At 41.8% G+C, this 20657-nt stretch overlaps 3 protein-coding genes across 3 annotated transcripts in view; all 3 read left to right on the top strand.

The window, feature by feature from the left end:
* The first annotated feature begins 1854 nt into the window (after positions 1 to 1854).
* On the top strand, positions 1855 to 6138 carry LOC139340783 (trans-1,2-dihydrobenzene-1,2-diol dehydrogenase-like). Its single transcript, XM_070976767.1, has 7 exons — positions 1855 to 2199; positions 2963 to 3074; positions 3285 to 3448; positions 3522 to 3774; positions 4572 to 4696; positions 5328 to 5478; positions 5707 to 6138. Exons 1-7 carry the CDS (start codon positions 2110 to 2112, stop codon positions 5817 to 5819), a joined length of 1008 nt encoding a protein of 335 aa, XP_070832868.1. The 5' UTR covers positions 1855 to 2109; the 3' UTR covers positions 5820 to 6138.
* pofut2 (protein O-fucosyltransferase 2) lies at positions 6100 to 12131 on the top strand. The gene is made up of 9 exons (XM_070976766.1): positions 6100 to 6312; positions 7210 to 7463; positions 7623 to 7767; positions 8190 to 8300; positions 9130 to 9196; positions 9351 to 9476; positions 9740 to 9920; positions 10189 to 10312; positions 10756 to 12131. The coding sequence occupies exons 1-9, from the start codon at positions 6131 to 6133 to the stop codon at positions 10907 to 10909; spliced, it is 1344 nt and encodes a 447-aa protein (XP_070832867.1). The 5' UTR covers positions 6100 to 6130; the 3' UTR covers positions 10910 to 12131.
* Positions 12132 to 13514: 1383 nt separating this feature from the next.
* Positions 13515 to 20657, top strand: part of abca12 (ATP-binding cassette, sub-family A (ABC1), member 12) — a 68180-nt gene continuing 61037 nt past the window's right edge. The window contains exons 1-9 of the mRNA XM_070975575.1: positions 13515 to 13658; positions 13938 to 14015; positions 14243 to 14336; positions 16510 to 16657; positions 17814 to 17938; positions 18342 to 18415; positions 19238 to 19408; positions 19558 to 19751; positions 20331 to 20449. Coding sequence (XP_070831676.1) covers positions 13950 to 14015; positions 14243 to 14336; positions 16510 to 16657; positions 17814 to 17938; positions 18342 to 18415; positions 19238 to 19408; positions 19558 to 19751; positions 20331 to 20449 — 991 coding nt within the window. The 5' untranslated portion in view covers positions 13515 to 13658; positions 13938 to 13949. The remainder of the gene's footprint in view (positions 13659 to 13937; positions 14016 to 14242; positions 14337 to 16509; positions 16658 to 17813; positions 17939 to 18341; positions 18416 to 19237; positions 19409 to 19557; positions 19752 to 20330; positions 20450 to 20657) is intronic.

Consider the following 20657-nt stretch of genomic DNA (forward strand, 5'->3'; position numbering starts at 1 on the left):
GAAGCTATGGCTTGTTGGATGCTTCCTGACATTAACGGATCATTAATGTCGCGTCTTAGCTGACATATTTCTGTTCTATATTTGTTTTATTTTGTATGGGGCAGCAATCTCTCCACATAATTGGCTGTTCAAGCTCAATTATAGGTAGGGTTGCCACCCGTCCCGTAAAATACGGAATCGTCCTTTAATTGACAATTAAATGTTGTGTCCCGTATTGAACTAATACGGGACACGATTTGTTCCGTATTTTCACAAATGTCCAATACACATGTTTGTCACACACACATCAACACTAAATCTAACAATAATAAACAAACTAAACGGCTAAATTGTCGTGAGGGGATCCACGCAGGACCCTGGTCGTGCGTCTGTGGCTGTGTCCCAATTCAGGGGCTGCATCCCAATTCAGGGGCTGCATCCTTCGGAGGACCCGGCCCACGGAGGACGCGGAGGCTCCTCCGTCGGCCGCATCAACCATCGGTAAATGGGACCATACGTAGACGCCTTATTGACTGCCGCTTCCTATTGGAGCTGACGTTCAGCGCGGCCGCCATCTTGGATGGGTCTCCTATGCGCCCCCAGTGCATTTATCTCTACGGAGGAAGGTGTATGTCCAGCTACTATAATCATCATAACTCCTCTAATTTTTACCCGATTTTCACACGGTTTGGTTTGTTACAAACGTCAGAGATGTAGTTATGATACAGGACGCTGTCACACATTAAAAACAAATGCTTTCATGCTGAAACACTTTGTCTTTGTTAAAGAGCAGAATACAGACATATGGTATGGCATATTAATAAATGTATAAATGAATTAATTTTAGATTTTAATAAAGATACAGTTTGATTGTTCATTTGATCTCTCTCTCTCTCTCTCTCTCTCTCTCTCTCTCTCTCTCTCTCTCTCTCTCTCTCTCTCTCTCTCTCTCTCTCTCTCTCTCACACACACACACGCACGCCGGCTGGCCTGACATGTCTAAATTTAAACAACTGTTCACAGCTTTAGGATGACAAAGATTCCATAATAGCCTGGACTGAAACTGCTGATGTTTGTGATATACACTGATTTTAACACATACATACATACAAAGCTCCCATATATTCCTGCTCAGTACATCTTTTCCTTCTTTCTTTTTTTTTTAAGGCCTGGAAAAGTAAGCTTTAAAAGTCCAGGTCATTCTAGCGTCTTACACTACCCTGTTAAGCTTGCAACTGGGGCTGGGAAGCTAAAGAAAATAAAATAAATAAATAAAATAGGGGCATAGTTGCTCTCTTTACGTTGACTTTGGTTGGCTCTGGTGCTAGCGGAGACCCACCCAATATGGACTGCGGTCACGCCAACAGATTATTATAAAATGCTACAGTGAAACAACTTGAAAGTCACCACAGAGGTAGTTGGGAAGATGTAGAAGAAGAATCTGGTGGAGTTTGCAGAAAACAATTTTATTTTTATTTTTTTTATGAATATTTTAATTTGCCTATGGACATTGTACTGTACACTGTGTATGAATTCAGCAACAGATTATCATAAAATGCTACTGTGAAACAACTTGAAAATCACCACAGAGGTTGTTGGGAGCATGTAGAACATGCATCTAGGCCTATTCGTATTCTGTGACCTGCATTGTAGGTCTATTGTATGATATTGCTTGATCAAATAGTTTTTTTTTTAATTTTAAAAGAATGTATTAAAACAACAACCGGGCAGTGACTGCATTCAACAACAAGAACAAGAACAAGAACAAGAACAACAAGAAAAAAAAAAAACACTTCGATATAGATTCCCGAGTTTTCGAGGTGTACATGAATGCACCACGAAGCCGCCGCCACGCTATACCGTACTACGCGGTGTGGACGCGCACTCAATTTTGAAGTGTAGATAGCGCGACTGAGCATTTCTGAAGCGTAGCTGGCGTGACCGCAGTCAATATGGCGGCGACGCTGGATTATGCTCCAGCACGTAATGAGGCGTCTACTTACATTATGTCTATGCTCCGGAGGGTAGAGACCACTACGAGTCGACGAACTGCGGTGTCGATGTTACAGCTAGCACAAAGCTAGCTGAAGTTACTGACGTTGCTCATGGTAGCTTGCTAGCTAGCTCGTAATGGCGACACGCTGGGGAATATGCAGCGCAGGTAAAATAAGTCATGACTTCTGTGTTGCTTTGCGGACCCTGACTCCTGATAACCACCAGGTAACTTTTTTACCGAGTGTATTTCAGCTCATGTAAACTCCCACCAAAACGTTGCTTGAAGTAGAAACTGTGCGCTTAAACTGTGTTGTCAATCAAAGGAAGCAAATAGCGCTGCTATTAACAGTGGAGCCATAGTGCTTTGGTGGGTTTAGCATATTTAAGAGTCACACAGTTATATCCCCTTTGGCTTTTGCCTCACTCCATTACTACCTCTGAGGTGCCCTTGAGCAAAGCACTTATCCAAATACATCACAAACTGTTTGCATTGAAGCCTCCAGGTGTGAGGAAGACTATTTTGCTCCAGTGCTGCAATAAACTCCTGACTGTATTCTCCTTTACTGATAATGCTCTTCCCCTGGTGAGACATCTGTCTGCAGCTGACAAGAGACCAGCCTTTAGCTGGTTCACATTTATGAGCAGGTTTCTGTATATCAGTACCTCCCATTCAAGAAAGAGGACATGTTTGGCTGATGCTCTTCACATCCGCTCCTCACAAGTGCAATTAAGCCTCATTTGGTTGCAGCATCTTAACTGTGTTGAACTCCACACCCAAAGTATGTTTGTGAGTGTTAAAACGTGTCAGTCAAGCCAGAAATGTTTCAAGGTTTATTGCTTGACTCATTTGTCTAATTACAGTTGCTTCTGCATTTCAGTAATTGACAGATTTCTTCTCACATTTATGTTTAAAGTTTGGTAAATATCCATTCGATATAAACCACTGCACATAAATGCTGCATTACCTAAACCGTTTGTTCATCGGCAGATAGCGGCTGTTGCAGCGAGGGACTTGCAGCATGCTGAGGAATTCGCCAAAAAACACAACATCTCTCGAGCATATGGAAGCTATGATGAGTTGGCAAGAGATCCAGACATCGGTGAGCTCTGCTGTCAGCATATGGCATAATGTTTTGGGCTGAATTGAATCAACAAATTATTCTCAGCTGAAGTGTCTTTAGGCCAGTGAATGAATATCAACCAGCTCCGATAATACAAGTCTCAAGTGGTCTCTGCAATACAGACTTTCCCGCTTTGACAAGCGGAGTATTCAGTAATGTTTCTGAACACCAATCCCCCTCTCTCTCTAGATGTTGTATACATTGGCACCATCCATCCTTACCACCTGAGCACTGGCAAGCTCTTTATGACGTCCAAGAAGAATGTGCTGATTGAGAAGCCCCTGGCCATGAATTCAAGGGAGGTGCAGGGACTCATCGCTGGAGCCCAAGACAACAATGTGTTTCTCATGGAGGTAACTCAAAATAGTCACTTTTAAACTACTGTTTGCTACTCGTCTCTTCAAACCGTTCCTCTTCTCCTTTCAGGCAATTTGGACGCGCTTCTTTCCCCTATCTCTTGAAGTGAGGAGACTGCTGGGCCTGGGTGAAGTGGGTGACGTTCAGATGGTGAGGGCTGATCTGGGGGCTCCACTCACCCATATTCCTCGCTTGGCTGAGAAGAAGTTGGGAGGGGGCGCGCTGCTGGACCTGGGCATCTACTGTCTGCAGTTTGTCCTCATGGTTTTTAATGGCGAGAAGCCAGAGTCCATCCAAGCCACAGGGCATTGCATAGACACAGGTAATTGTTTCAAGGAAGTGTTATGGAAACTGAAAATGGATCTCTATCTAGGATTGGTGAGGAGAAAGGGTATTCAGATATCTTTCAGCACAGTATTTCAGTTCTTTACTCAACTTTTGTTGCTTGCAAGCAAGGATGGATGAACTTCTGACATAACATTCATCGCTCTGCTTCCATTTGTGCAAGTTTCTGTCTCTCCTTGTCAGCTACAGTCATGCAGTTTCTCTTATTTATAGACTTCCTCCTTTACACAGGGACACATAGACAGAAGAAGTCTGGGACCTTTCCAGATGAAACTCTTTTATACCGAGATAACACAGACACAGATATTTAAACTGACAGTTAAAATCTCACTTCCAGGTCTCACTGAAGAATAGACAACCCGTGTTGACCTTGTCAAACCGTTTTCTCATGCAGACTAGTTTAGCTTCCTGCTTTTGTTTTTTCTTGCAAGTTTGCAAGTTGTTGCATCACATCAGTCCATTTTATTTCCATCTGCTTCCCCATGAGATTGCACAAGGTGATGCATTTCTCCCTCTGGCATGATAATCTCAATAGTATCCTATAGTGTGTGATGCGCCATTATTTTCAAATCTTGCAGTGAGTGCATGTTTGAGATTAGAGAGAAGAACATCTGTGAAGTTTCCTTGTGTGGGTGACGCAGGCTGATTTCAAAATTGGTTAGATTTTGAAACTCCTGGACTCTGAGCCCGGCTTTACATAGCATACAGAGGTCCAGCATAAAGAAAATGACAAGGCTCTTTAGATTCCAGGGTTAACAAAGCTCTTTTGTCCAGGTGTTGATGGAACAGCAGTTTTGGTCTTGAAGTTTTCTGGAAACAGACTGGCAATTTGCACGTGTTCAATCACCATGATGCTGACCTGTGACGCCGTAATCACTGGGACCAAAGGCACCATTAAGGTAACAGAAAAAGAAAAGTAGAAGCATCTCCACACAGGACCAGATATCACAAGTATGTTGTAATGTTAGCTAATGTTCACATTAACTGGAGGCTGTTTTTAACATAGGGCTGCACGGTGGCGCAGCAGGTAGTGCGCGTGCCTCACAGCAAGAAGGTTGCCGGTTCGATCCCCGGGTCAGGCGGGGCCTTTCTGTGTGAAGTTTGCATGTTCTTCCCGTGCATGCGTGGGTTCTCTCCGGGTACTCCGGCTTCCTCCCACAGACCAAAAACATGCTCATTAGGTTAATTGATGACTAAAAATTGTCCTTAGGTGTGAGTGTGAGTGTGAATGGTTGTTTGTCTCTGTATGTGGCCCTGCAATCGGCTGGCGACCGGTTCAGGGTGTACCCCGCCTCTCGCCCATTGTAGCTGGGATAGGCTCCAGCCCCCCGCAACCCCGAAAGGGATAGGCGGTATAGATAATGGATGGATGGATGTTTTTAACATTAGCATGTTCATGTTAGCATTGAGCTCCGAGCCCAGTTAAACCCAAGTACAGCTGAAGCTGAGGCACCACAGCCAAAATGTCACGTTTTTGCTGCGCATATTGCGAATAGGAAGGCCAAAATTTCAATTATTTTTCCACATCAGGTACCCCACCATATGTGGTGCCCTACGACGTTGGAGGTGAATGGGAAGGAGATGCAGTTCCCCCTGCCAGAGGCTGGTATGCCGCTAAACTTCACTAACAGCACAGGTCTGCGATACGAAGCTGAGGAGGTCCGAAACTGTCTGCTGAAAGGTGCAAGATGCTCTAATGCTTAAAAATACGACGGCTTGCTGTAGCATTTGCAGCTGATTTATGTTAATCTGATCTGTTTTATTTACTAACTTCTTCAGTCCTTTGTTATTTCCAAGTTTGGATACAGCAGAAGCTATTTTAATATCTTAAAAACGTGATGTATCATGAGATTTCCTCTTGTTGTGGTCCCTTCCTTATCTTTGTTTCTGATTCCTTGTTCCCCTCTAGGACTGAAAGAGAGTCCAGGGATGCCATGGGCTCACTCTATCCTGTTAGCAGAAGTTATAGATGAGGCCAGAAGACAAATGGGAGTGACATACGACCAGGACAACATCTGTTAATGTCTTCTCAACGACAGTTATGGAGCAGACCTGTCTCCACATGCAGAATGACAGACTCTGAATTAATCTCATGTTGAGTTCATGGCACGTGGGATCATTGATGCTTTGATGAAGATTGTATTATTTATCTGTACTTTTCCTACTGTGACATATAAAACGCCTGTTTAAACTGTAATGACAACCTCCAATACAATATGCTCATCAACCTATCACACTAAAGATCATGAGTTTTGGCTGCGCTTTATTACTGGTTGCTCAGCAACCGTAAAGACGCTTTTCGCCGTTCCGGAAGTGCGTGGCTCTGAGGAAATATGGCGTACAGACCAACGCATACAACGTTACCAGTGGTATTTACTGCGGCTATCGATTCTCTGTTTTCATTGTGCCTGTCAGTTTTCGTCGCTTTTGCAGTATTTCAAACAGTAAACACTGACAATGCGTTCAGCGCAAGTCACACGGCTACCGTTTCCATCGCTGCTGCCAGAGATCTACGGTGAGTTTACTGACACGTTAACTGTTAGCTTTGTGCTACGGATATTCGTTTATGTTTAACTGTCTGAGTAGTTTTTATTTAGACGGTACTCCGTCAGGTACACTCTTGCCATTTTAAGTCTGTATTTCTATCCCGTATGCCAGACCTGACCGCTTGTGTTGATGCACCCTGCAGCAGTTTCGGTGAGAGGTGAAGGTGTACCAGACTCCATTCAAAAACTTGTCATTTTAATTTCTTTTTGCATTTTAGCACTATAAACCTTTTGTAAATCTATCATCTAATATTATTTGTGAAACACTATTGTGTTTTGCTGCTTTCGGCATATAAATGGTTCAATAGCCAGCACTGTGTTGTAATCTATATCCCATTTAGTAAAGGTGGAATTCATGTTACAACGTTGCTGACGGCAAAGATGAGATTCGGGCCGTATTGTTGCTCATTTAGCAGGACTGAAACATATGTGTTCTCTCTACGGATGGATTCAAAAAGAATGTGATGGTTATGAAGAAATTATGGGCAAAACGTTTAAATGTAGAACAATTTAGCGTTAGTAGCAGATGTGTCATGTGCAGGTTGTGACGTCTAATGTCACGGTCGAACAGGATTTTGAGGCTTGATGATGAAAGCTGGTATGAGTTAACTTAATGGTAGTTTTATCTGTGGATGGGCATTTGTCTGTACGGTTGTACACGCTGATCTAAGCAGCTTGCAGGTGTCCCCCATGATACAGATGATACTTGTTAAATGGGATCACTAGATGCTTTAATACTGAATGTGAGCTGTAAAGACCACTGGCCTTCACTTTTGTGTCCACTGACCAGTGAACTTGCTGCTGATTTTTCCCATTTAAAGCTCTTTCAAACTCTCAAGATCTCATCTCCTCTCTTGTCACCTCAGGTACCTTTTGTATGACGTGAACCCCCCAGAGGGTTTCAATCTGCGGAGAGATGTCTTTATCCGCATGGCCTCCCTGGTGAAGACTTTGAGGAAGGAGGGGGACGACTGGGTATTGGTGCTTCCCCCATGGGGTCGCCTCTACCACTGGCAGAGCCCCAACATCCACCAGATCCGCATCCCGTGGGGAGAGTTCTTCAGCCTCACTAGCCTGCAGGCCAATGTGCCCGTCATTGAGTATGAGGAATTCATCGCTGGTGAGCTTTTGAATTTGGTGACCTAGACGAGAGTCACATTTTCTAAAAAGTTTTCATTTATTGAATAATTTAGTAATGTTAAAATAGTAGTGTCAAAACAGATTGCTCTGTAGCGCTGTAAAATGCAGTGAGTATGCTGTGTTCCTCTCTTTGCTCTAGAGAATGGAGGTCCATTCATAGACCAGGTTCTGGTACTGCAGAACTATGCCGAGGGATGGACTGATGGGAAATGGGAGGAAAAAGTCGATGAGCGGCCGTGCATTGAGAAGTTGATGTACTCCAAAGATAAACAGGGGTACTACAGGTAAAGCAAAGATAAAATGATGAAGCCTGTCTCTGGTGGGGAGCTGATGTGTGTATAAAGTATTTGACTTTGACAACAGACTGGCTTTAATCCTGACAGATGTAGTGTTTACCCTTGATTACAGTCTATTTTTATACCATCCAAGTCATCTTGATGCTGATGTTTTCTGAATCCAGCGGTTATCAAACCTTTTCCGACGTGCCCTTTTGTTTATTGTTCCTCCATGAAAGAGATTCATTAAGCTTAACTACCAAAGAAAATGAATTATAATTGTAGTACAATAACTCAGTAGACCTCTTTCAGACAGTGATGGATCACGTTTGTCTGTATTAATGATGCACATCTGTAGCTTCCTGCTCACACAGCTCTCTCCTCTCCGCTCATCATCAACCGTCTCATTTATCTGTTTGCGTGTTTCCAAGGGGCTGGTTTTGGGGCTACGAGGAGACGAGAGCTCGAAATGTAACGTGTATATCAGCCCAAGGCCATGCCTCCATCATGGCCCCGGTTCTTCAGAAAAACATCACAGTGACGTGAGTCTGCAGAGCAACATGATGATATAAAAACTATACACATGCATATACAGCATGTGGACATTTGTCCAGCACCAATGGCTGTAAAATGTGTCTGTGCCAAATAGATCAATGTGATTATTTTCTGAATTTGCTTTCAGTTCAATGGATCTTGATGATTATAATTAAACCTAATCCATTTTGCAAATAATGCTTGATTCAGCTCGGTACCTAATTCTAGTCATAAAGCAGCAAAATCATTTGAATGACAGATTACACCGAACAATGGACAGCGTGTGAAGTGTGCTGGTAACAGCATGAGAAAAAAAAAGATTTTAATACATTCAGTTGTTCTGTGTACTTGCAAGGCGAAGCTAGGAAGCGAGGGACCGAAAACAAATGTTGCTTCAACACAATGGCACATGTTTGAGTTGCGTCATGAGAGAGAGCAGCTCATTTGAGATTAATAATTCATTGGTTTGCGGCTGTTTTAACTCGCAGTGATTTTCCAGCAAAGCTATCCAAGTCAAACTCAGTATCTCATTGTGCACGTGAGATGACAGGTATAGCTATGGCTGACTGACTGCGAGATAATAGGGGAGCTGAGATAATACTGTCTAGACACAGAGTTGGTCACGTGGCCAAATGTTTCAGTTGGTCGTCAAAACAGCCGAAGTGTTCAGCATGAATCCTCGGTAAGTCAGTGGATTCTTTGATTCTTCTGTTTGTGAATGGCTGAAAGATGATCTGACTTCACTGTTATTCAAGTACGATGTTAGCTACTGCTTGTTCTCTCAGATCTTGGTGATGCCGACAATGATAAACTTGTTTGTGTCCGACTGTTCTCCAGATCAGTTATGCTAGACCGAGCAGAGACACTCCTCCATGATCACTATGCTGGGAAGGATTACTGGGATGTAAGTCAAGTAATGGACTAATGTTGGTGTTGGGCGTTCGACCACGTGGAACATTTCTGTGTTGTGATAAATTAACATTGATTCATACGGGGTACCTTTACATCAGGCGTTAAAGGTGCACTATCTCGCCTGTAACCTGATGTGTTTGACGTAGACGCGACGCAGTATGGTTTTCTCCAAGCACCTGCGACTCATTGGAGATGAGTTCAGAGCAAAGTACCTGAACTCTACAGATGACCGAGACCAAACCGTTTACAGCGAGGACTGGACCCGCATGAAAGTGAGTCAGTGCATCTGACAGTGGCACGATTAAGTGATTGCACAGGTGGAATTATGCAGTTTATAATAATGTGACCATTGCCATTTTTTACCAAAAAGTGTTTTTTGTGTCCTTTTATTTGCTGAAAGTGCATTTGAAGGTCATTGAAGCTCTGGCTCTTGTGTAGAGCAAATCACATCAGCAAATCAGATCAATCACACTCGCGACTGCTGAAGTATCGCTGTGGATTAGAACACTTGATAAGAGTCACTTTTGCTCTTCAGGCCAAGCTGGGCTCAGCTAAAGGTGGTCCATATCTGGGGGTCCACCTGCGCAGGAAGGACTTTATCTGGGGTCACAGAGAGGACGTACCCAGCCTTAAAGGGGCGGTCAAAAAAACGCGCAGCTTGATGAAGAAGCACAAACTGGACAGTGTGTTTGTCGCGACAGATGCAGACGGGGAAGGTAATGACAAAGCACCATGTTCACAGATTATTTACTGTTATTTTATTTAGAAATCTCATTTGGGATATTGATGTTTTTGCTTCAGTATGTTGCAGCTTATAAAACTGTGTATTGAAAGTTCAAACAGCAGTGACACAAAACATGGGAATTCAGTATATAATGATGATAATAAGAAGGCCTCGTTGTAGTAATAATAGTAAGTAGTGGTAGATTATCAGTAGACTCACAGTCACTATAAATGCTTTTAAAAACCTCTGATCTCTCGTAGAACTGAAGGAGCTGAAAAGGTTGTTGCCAGAAATGGTGCGTTTTGAGCCGCCCACGGAGGACCTGGAGCTCCTTAAAGATGGAGGGGTGGCCGTCATTGACCAGTGGATATGTGCCCATGCGAGGTAAATTACTTTTTATGGTTTTGTTATGTGTCTTCATTACATGATGACTAGCTTAACAGCCAGCCTATTGGTATCAGACAGAGAGTTCACATATTTCACATGTTTATGACTTCTAAGTTAATCATTGTTAATTAATTGGTTGTCATTCATTTAAAGCCAGGCCTTTTCTGTTTTAACAAGTCTGTTATGTCCTGCGTGATTAAGTCTAAATGCGACCTTCAAAATTTTGCCATCATGTCCAGACTTTTGATTTGGCCCCATCATCAGGTCAAATTCCACATTATTGACGTTTTTTTAAGATGCAATCATTGAAGACTAACAAGTAAATGCCAGTTACTGGCAATACAAAGATGTTTAATGCTGTTCAGTCCAGGAGATGCTGCACGTCTCTTGTATCATTGTCCCCTTTTGCCATATTTTAATTTATTCATTTCTTTTTTCAGATTCTTCATAGGAACATCAGTGTCCACCTTCTCCTTCCGGATCCATGAAGAGAGGGAGATCCTGGGGTTTGACCCCAAAACTACGTACAATCGTTTCTGTGGGGACACCGAGAAAGAATGTGAACAGCCCACACACTGGAAAATTGTGTACTGATGTGACCTCTGACTTTCCCGACACACACAAGTGCCAAACGCAGTGTTAAAAGTGACAATTATTTGTATGGAGCATAGATGGTATTTGAAGTGTTTGATGATGTATTTTTTACTCTTTATGGGTTCAGAGTTGTGCAATCAGGTCTGTAGTGACGTCTGTTACTAAACCTTATGCTCAAAAACTGGGCTGCCAGCCTGTAACGCTCAACAAGTAAACCTGCAGATATTTTGCAGGTCGTATGTTGAATGTGGATCCTTCATGACAGTCTGGTATTTTCCACAATTTCTGATATTTATTTCAAACACCAGCACCACTGGTGAGAAAAAGTGTCCCGTAATGACCGCAGCAGACCGTGTTGTATGGGAGTATTCTCAGTTGAGCACCTAAACTTGACACCACATGTATGAAGTATGCTGCATTCACCATGAACATAGTATGATGATAATGCATTTTTTTTTTATTAAGGGTACCCTGAAGAGTTTTCTCACCAAAAAGCATTGTGGGTAACTCTTAGGCCTGACAAATGTGTTGAATGCTTTTGTAAAACTTTGAAACTTGTGGCATTTTCATTCATGTTTTGCTGGCAGTCGTCTGCTTCTCTGCTTTTCGTTAGCGCATTGCTTCACTTCTTCATCTGTTACTGTTGATCAGTGGATCAGTATTAAACTGGCGTGAGGAAAACGCATTGTGTCGCCACGCTGTACTGCACAGGCGTGTATGTCCTCGTGCCTTTGCACAAGATCCAAATAAAAAGGGGATCCACGCACAAAAACCCCACTCTATAGCACAATGAGGGGTCAAAAACTCCACAGAGTACCTTTCAAATAGAAGGCCGGACAGATCCCAAGGATTCCCAGCTCATGATTTATTAAAAGGGTGTGTATTTCTCTTCTGCCTCCACTGTATGTCACTGTCTGTGTGGAGCAACTTTCCTCCCTTATTTTATATTTTATGCAGTGCCAGTATTAACATTTGTCACATGGGATTATATTAAGAATGCTTAAATCCTTCAGCCTTTTCCCTTTAAACCACAGACCAGACTGTATATTTGGCATATATTGTTCCAGTGATGCTACCAATCAACGAAACTGAAATGCCACAAATGAGCCACTGTGTCTTGTCAACACTAGCCAGCCATCAAGCTGTTATGTATATGAAGCCCTGTTTTTTTTCCCCATTCCCGAGCATGCAGACGTTTTGATTAAAATTTGTATGGTATGAGTGTCGCCTCGTGACTTGGTTTGTGCAGTAGATAAGTGTACTCAGAACCCTGCAACACCAAATAAGAAGTTTTGATTATTGCTATTTTCAATTTTCACAGAAATTCAGACAAGTCACATCATTGAAAGAAAAGAGTGTGCTTGAGCGATTTTAAGTTGGACCCCAGACTCAAACATTAAGATGCAGTCTGTGAACTGCAGCAGATATTTCTTGTACTATTATCTATTTAAATATCAGTCTTTGTATGATAAATGCGCAGAGGTAACAGTAAGACGAGGCAGTCATCCTTATACATTGTTTATTATTACACTATTAATTACATTACATTATTTATCTGATCTCTCTCGATCAGCTTCTGCAACCTGAAGAAAATGATTCAAGTCCTAGGATTTGTGCCTCCTGCGGCTGCCGTTTACACTGCTTACCAGACCTCAAGATAAGATCAATGTAGAAAACCAGTGAGACAACCTTGAGGAAATTCTTATTGATGTTTCCACCTCAACAATGCAACCTATTCTCTCCTTTGGCCCAACCCTTAGACTTCATACTGTGCCTTTGTCTTTTCCTTTAAAGTGTCTCACAATGGAAATACTGTAATACTTCAGCCACCCAAGAAAGAAACTTCTGTGTCCTGTCAGTGACAGCTCATACTTTCTCAGGAAGAACATGTTTGAAGTGGAAATTACTGTCATGTCATTCAGCATGAATCATTTTATTTAAATAAGGGAGACAATGGCATTACCTTCAGCACATCAAGCTTTAATAACATGAATAGCTGCTTTTTTTCTTGCCTGTAACTGCAGAAATCCTGACCTCTGGCCTAGCCTGTAGTTTTGTGTGAATGTAGCGATTGATTGATATCTTCCATATTTTCCTCTTTAAATCACATACTTTGGCTTGTCAGATGACTATTTTTCTGTTTGTATAACTATACTTTGCACAGCTCTAGAGAATTCAACTAATTGTCACTTCTCCCTGTGGACCCCCCACATGATACCAGTGTGATTTCTCCCAGTGGAGACCCACGCCTTCCCCAACAACACGTGACAAACCTGGGGAATATTTTGGTGACACGTCAAAAGCTGAAAATATCTATAATCGTATCCATGGAGGACTGTGTTCCACTAGTGCAGCTGTTACAGAGGTTAAGGACATTATCCCGTAAATGCTTGTACATGTGTAATTCCCAGAGCTCGTGCTTCTCCTTGGCTTTGGGCAGGTTGCAGCCTCAGTCCACGCCCTTTCTCACAGATTTACCTTTCACACGCAGGTGTGGCTGCCCACATCAACAGGGGACGAGGAACTGAAAGTGTATCCTTTGCGGTGAACTGCGGCGCCGTCCGAGCAGGATTTCTCTGTTTCTTTGAGAGTGAATTCGTTTTGTTTTTTTCTGTTTTCCTGCCACTGCGGACTCATGGAGAGGGACTCCTGCTAGGGGCCACCCCGGCGTCATGTCCTTCCTAAAGAGCCCGCGAGCGACAGTCAGATAACAAATCATTTGACGCATTGAGAGGACAGACGCAGCCAGGTACGCCAAACGCTCAATTATGACTTTATAATGAACAGTACACTACTCAGAGGTAAACATTTTCATGACTTTATTAAGAGTTAAGTCATCTGCTCTGTCATGTACATTTATGTGGAGAAGACAAGTTTAGTTATCTAGAATTAATGACACAATAGTTTGATTAAAGCAAATGAATACATTGATATTTTTTAATCTCTTATCTGACCATTTTGAAATGACTGAAGTACCCATGTGTTGACAGTGGTAGAATAAGTTTCATATATTGTTCCTGCCTTTCAGCCTCCTCTGCTGATGGCGTTCTTCAGGCAACTGCGGCTTCTTCTGTGGAAGAACTGTCTGACAGTCATCAGACAGCCGGTGAGTGGCGTTCAAGTGCAGTGGGAGATTTAATGCTATATTCATGTAAGAACGTCAACGTACTAATACCTATGAAAGAGTGTGGGGAATAAATGACATGCATAACAGCAACTTGACAGACTGGATACGCCATATTTGAACAGCGTATATAAATAGTATGGTATGATTTTTGTTATGAACTCCTCATTGACTGATTATTAGTGTTTTGTGGCTATCTTGTGTTCTAGCTATGGTCCCTGACTCTGATCGTCTGGCCTCTGATCATCTTCATCATCATTGCTGTGACCCGCACTCAGTTTCCTCCAGTAATGAAAGACACATGTGAGTGCAAAACTGCAGATTAAAGAAAGCGCCTCGATCCCTGTCCACGCTGGGCTGGTGACGTGTGTTTCAGTGGCCCTTCATCAGGGAGGCCAGTCTTTACCAAGACAATTTATGCTATTACACACTCACAAACAGGACAAACAGACAGAAAAAAACATGAGCAAATAGAATAAAGCTGTGAATATAATGAAGTGGAAATGAATGTCTCCTTATGCCGTCTTGCCTGTAAGCTGCCCTGGCACAACCAAAGAAAACCCCTTTTATAAATATTACAGTTAAATCTTCTATACCTCTGTATTTATGATGCATTTTCAGAGTGTGAAACAGATCATTGAGCATGACATTGTCTTCAGTAAACCTAAATCTGAAAATGAGGCAACTAAAGGGAAAAGAACTTGCCTTAACACAATATTGGCTTGATGTGGACGTCAGGGTTTTTGTTTGGCATCATGAAGAATAGCAGCTACACATTCCAGTTTCAAAGTAAACCGAAACATGAATAGACCTTCAGATCTGAGCCTATCCCTGCACGGTTCACGTGGTGTTTGTACTTTTCAAACCCAATGGTCGGAGAGTGCATTTTTGTGTCTGCGCTAAATGTGGGTAAAGGTGCATCAGGAGGGAGTGGTACACATGCCTACATATTCCTTTGTGTTGCCATCTATGATGAGAGTTGAGTAGCTGGGTGCTGAGGGGGTGGCGCACTACAGCTGGTTTGGAAAAAATAGACCACGAGCCTTCAGTCACCAGGAAGTCTGGTTGTGTAACAAAAAAAAGTTACAGCCTCAAAAAAGTACATTTGATGACGTGCATCAGCATGTCTTTTTTTGATGGATTTTGTATGGATGCAGAGAGTCACATGTAATTTAGTAACCCTAGCATGCCCTAACATGGAATCTATCCAGCGAATCTGAACAATGGGAGCATCCCTCCCCCTTTAAGTGCTGTGTGGTGGGCTGTTTGTCTTTAAAGAAGCTGGAAACAGGCACAGTAATGGACCACACCTAAAACAGGCAACAAAACCATCTTTAGTGTCTGATCGCACTGAATGACCAGCAGTAGCCTTGACTCAGGTAGTGTAGTGTTGCAAATGACTCAGCAAACATCTAAAGTGACCTCAGACCAGCATTTTAATTGAGGCTGGACCAGATTCTCACAGAGCCGTAAAGAGCCATTAAATTAATCCTTAAATTATTATAGAAATGTATGAGACGACTCATGTATTTGGAGGCATGTGCTCAAGTGTCACGACTGAAAACTGATGAGTGTATAGATACAATGTTTTTCCCTTTGTTTAATGACAATTTAAATCATTGCCTCTTTTTTCTACTTGTTTAACCCTCATGAGTCATTTACATGCAGTTTATTTAAACTGTACACGATTTCTATAGATTTGGCTGCATGAGTGTATTTGTTGATTCAAGAGTTAGCTTAAACGCTGTAGGTTTCATAATGTCTTCCACGAGTGCCATGACTAAAGCCTAGCTGTTTGCCAGGCTATTATGCTTTTAAATTTGTTGTGTCAAGATGAAACATGGCTTTCTGAGATAATATTAACAGGACCAAATAGCAGAAAGGTCAGTCTAGTCACAGCGGCTTGACTGCAACTTGATTCTCGCCGTCTTTACAGCTTTTTCTTTGTTCTCAATTTAAACTGAGATTGCTTTCTGGCAAAAGTGGGTATGAGTTACTCACTGGTACTGATACAGAGAAATGGAGATAATCTCAGGCTCCTGATCCTGTGGTTAGAGATATCCCTACAAGCCTCCATGTTGTCAGAGAAGAACAGAAATGAATAATAAACGGCCAATTCAGAGAAACATTTTGAACCAAAACACAGCACTAAAGAAGTTAAACCATCAGCAACATAATCAAATGTTTAGTCAATTTCTGATGCGTGACTTTCCTTTCTAACCTCTCTTTAACACTATTTGTTGAGCAGTTTATATAATGTTTATGATGTTTTCCTCCCTGCATACAGTTAATTATGTGACATTGACTTGAATTTAATATTGAGGCTTGTAATCTTCCAGTAACTCACTCAAAGACTTTTAATTGCCAAACCACATAATTAAGGATACGGTCTCCTGGGATTTTGAGACAATTCTTAATGGAAGTAATGTTTCCCAGCACCTTCATTACAGTAACAACTTTGTGATTTCGCCTCCAGGTTATGTGGGACCTCGAAACCTCCCCAGCACAGGCTTCTTCCCTTTCCTGCAGACCCTCATGTGCAACACAGACAGCAACTGTCATAACACATCACGTGTGGTGGACCCAACTGCATCAAAGTCATCTCAGACGCTCGGGAAAGCAAGGTGCATAATTGCAGGCGTTATAATTTCAGTCAGTGTCACTGTATCTGTATTGCGTTGTGTAACTTCCACGTCTTGATATGATGAATGTCTCTGTTGGCCTGGTGTCATGTGATTATAAGAAAAAAAAAGGTTGCTGAGAAGTCCCTCAAGCCACAGGAAGGACACTCCCTCGGCATAGCAGCATTGCATGAGATGATTAGCCAGTGTGATCATGGAAATGTACCAACAACACACATCCCCCTGTGGTGAAAGCCAAGTCTCCTTTGCCTGATAACGACCCACCACAGTTTCATCCACTGTGGAGTCACAAGGCTGAAGATAAACACATATTTTGCCAATTTTTTATTTATTTATTTATTTTTTTAGAATAGCTCTATTGTTTTTTTTTGTCCTTTTTTGGTCATATAACTCTTCTTTGAATTCTTTTTTTTAACTTTATTTCCTTTAAAACAGCTCTGTCAGCACTAAAAGTTACATATTCTCATGAATATAGGTTTGGCTTTGTTTATGGAAACCTGTCTCCTTTGTCATAGTTCACATGTGACATGCCAACATCAGTTGGAGGGAACATGGCTTAGAGTTGTTTTCTCTGCTTTTGTTTCTTAAGCCGCTAAGCTGTCACTGATATTTGAATTCCAGATGCAGGAATAAACGTGGCTGAGAGTGAAACCTGTTTGCAGAGCCCTCAACCTGTTGATGACTGATGGTTTGCGCAAATCTCCGGTCCAGCTACTTTTAGCCACGTTTTTGTTTGGTTTTAGAGAACTGGTTTGGTTTAAGTCCTGCCTCCTCTTGTAGCTACCCGCTGATCTATCAGCCTTTGTTACTGAACAGGTTTTCTCCTAGAACGTTTCATAACAGGTCTTTTTGACAAAACGAAACATGTTGTTGGAGTTTATTAGATGCTAGATAAGCATCTGTTGTGAGTAGGAAGGAGTAATTTCACTTTAAGCACACAGTGAAAGCCTCACGGGAGAGAATGCTAACAAAAATAAATGCTTCTATGTGTTACTCAAATTAACTAGGTGTTCACAGCGCTCACAGAGATGCATGAAACCCTGTATGGGAAAACCTTTGAAGACAGACTTTTGTGTAAGATTTTATAAATTTGGTTGAGTATTGTGTCTCATCTCATTCTTTTGACTCTCTATGACAGGTCGAGCCCCCTGAAGAGTTCCCCGCTGGCGAACCTGATTCAGGGGGATTTTCTCAAATTGGATATCCCCAAGGACTCCAGCAATGATCCTGCAGCACTGATTGAGGTCTTGAACAACATTTTGGGTATGTTAGCCTCATCTGCGGACCCTTCTTTCTATGTACAGTGGCAAAAATCTAATTTCCATGCTACCTAGTAAAGTTTCACACGTCCATGTCTGGGTGCAATTGTGCACTTTGGGGGTTTCCATTTTATTTTTGGATCAAGGAGCTCAGCAAACTGTTCCCCCTTACTAGACCTGAAAGTCTTTATGCTAAGCTAATTCTCTGTTAGCTTTGTATTTAACAGACAGAAGTGAAAAAAGACTTCAGAAGAAAGAAAAAGACAGAAATTAGCCACATTTAATTGATGTTTTGACCATTTGTTCCAAAAAATTGGGTCTTTTTCTACTTGAGCCCCCTCTCATGTTTACATTACAAGTTGACTATGCTAATAGGCATTGCTTTACACTGTGTTCTTGTGTTAAAGGTCCATCTAACCAAGGACGCTCTCATAATGTCTCTTTCATGAATGCCACCATTACCGCTCCTCTGGGGGATCAGGTGGGTATTGTGCAGATATAATGGGAGGAACAAAACTGCAGAGAAAAAAGGAAAAACCTGTTTCTTCAAGTGTCACAGCATTGAAGCCTTGTTAGGTCTTTTATGAAACAGCATTGGTCATTGTACACAGCAGATTAACCCAGATTTTGGAAAAAAAAAGGCTTTATTTAATATTCCAATTTCTCTTTAATCTATATCTTGTTTTGTAAGCGACACTGTATTGCATGAGGTGTATTGTTTGAGTAAAATGGAGAAGGTGATATGGTCGCAATAAAGTCAGATTAAAAGATTAAAGTGAGATAAAGATTCTGGAAATTGTGCAATTTAAATTCAGTTTAATCCCTCCAGAAATGTGTCGAAGCCACTCAAAAAGCAATTTAAAATGACAACACCAACCTCAAACCTGCTCCAACGTGACAAGGGATGAAATCAAAGAGAGGCTACTTGAAAGTAATAACTAGCAGCACATGCTATTTCCACAATGAATGAAAATAAGTTGTATCAGATGAGAAAAGTACAGCATATCAGAGGGAAGTGTCAAAGTATTTAAAGTACCCAGAGTAACTGCTCATAATAGTTGAGTCACATTTTTGTAATTGTACTTCATATCCAGATATTTTCTCTTTGTGTAGAAATGATTGGCTCCTCTAATACTTCACTGATACAGCTGATAATGGATCTGTACACAGTGTTATTTACAATTGCCATTTGTGTTTAGAAAATCAATTATTATTATTCCATGAATGTACATTTCTGAATGAAAACCTTCACTTAATGTGTGATTGCAATAATCTGAACCCATACGAACGATATCTCCTGCAGGAGGCCTTGAACAAAATGCTGGAGTCACTGAGCCTGTTGAAAAGAGCCATCTGCACCATGACGCTGCCCATGATAAACACAAGCTCATCCAACCCCCTCTGCTATGCTGTGGTCACTTTCTGCAACTCCAACAGCACTGTGTTTGAGGTCTCGCTGCTCGTGCTCAACCAGGTGTGTGTGTGTTTGCTTGCATACACACAGTATGTGGATTTGTGCCTGTTGCTATCAGGACAGTGTGATGATAATAAGTTAAAACTTTATTTCTGTTATTCTGTATCTAAAATGATACGTAACTGTTGACTCTGAAATCTGGCTGTCAGGTAATGATGGAGCTGATGCTGACAAAACCAGAAGAGATGATGACGGCGGCCGGCATGGCGGTGTTGGCCTTCGATCAGCTCCAGAATCAGACCTCACTGTGGGACAGCCTGCTAGCGATTCCCGAGCTCTTCTCTTCTGGTTCTGTTGACCAAGCGCTGGGCAATGCAGAGGACCTCCTCACCAGCATACAGGGGTAACGTACTCAAAAATGTATGATGGGAAAAGTAGAATTGTAAAGAACTATTCCAAATATTTAGTAATTGTTTCCCAGTTTTGTGGGTGAGTCCACTGTCACACCTTTAGGCAGGTCGTAAATCTGTAAATTTTTGATCAATTATAGATTAATTTCATGAGTTCCTGCAGTTAACTCTTGATCTAAATGAGTAATTCTAGAGTTTTCCTAATGAATAGTTTCATGTGAAAAGGTGAGGTGAGTCATGTTGCTTTAAAGAGCTGCTTGACTGAACCTTTCATGTCATACTGTGGTTTGAACTTTTTTAACCTTACAAAAGTATGTATGAAACATGAACTCTACTGCAGTATGAATAGGGTGCAGGTTAGAAACACTGAACTGAAGTACAATGAAATGGAACCCTGGTGACTGTAGAAATACTGCATTGGTACTGACTTTCAAACACTGTCTCACCCTGTTTACCACAACACCTGAGACTTATGGATTAAGAGTTGCTGTGTTTGTCAAATCATTAGTTCTGTCAGGCGTTTGCTGCAGGTTCTGTCTTGTTTAAATTTTTTTCCCTCTTTGGCTCTCCAGTGCTATGCATGTCATACAGAGCAATTTCCCTGAAGCCAGTCCCTCACTTTCCACGGTGCATCCGCTGCTTGCTGGCGGCATCAACCTGCTCCAGTATGTTCAGAAGTGGCCTGGCAAAGGTAACTTGTGATATCAGCCCCAAAGCAATTTTGAGGGTCTGTCTAATTAAATGGCTTTAATTTAGAGCAGGCCTGCCTTACAATATGCAGGTTTGTAAACTACTCTTTGCTTAATATGCCTTTATGATACAGTTTAATGTCACAACACCATGAAGTGCTGCTCTCTTAGTGAAGCGACAACATAAACCCTCATCACCTCTGATATTAA

This window comes from Chaetodon trifascialis, chromosome 12 (assembly GCF_039877785.1).
Source record: "Chaetodon trifascialis isolate fChaTrf1 chromosome 12, fChaTrf1.hap1, whole genome shotgun sequence".
NCBI lineage: Eukaryota > Metazoa > Chordata > Actinopteri > Chaetodontiformes > Chaetodontidae > Chaetodon > Chaetodon trifascialis.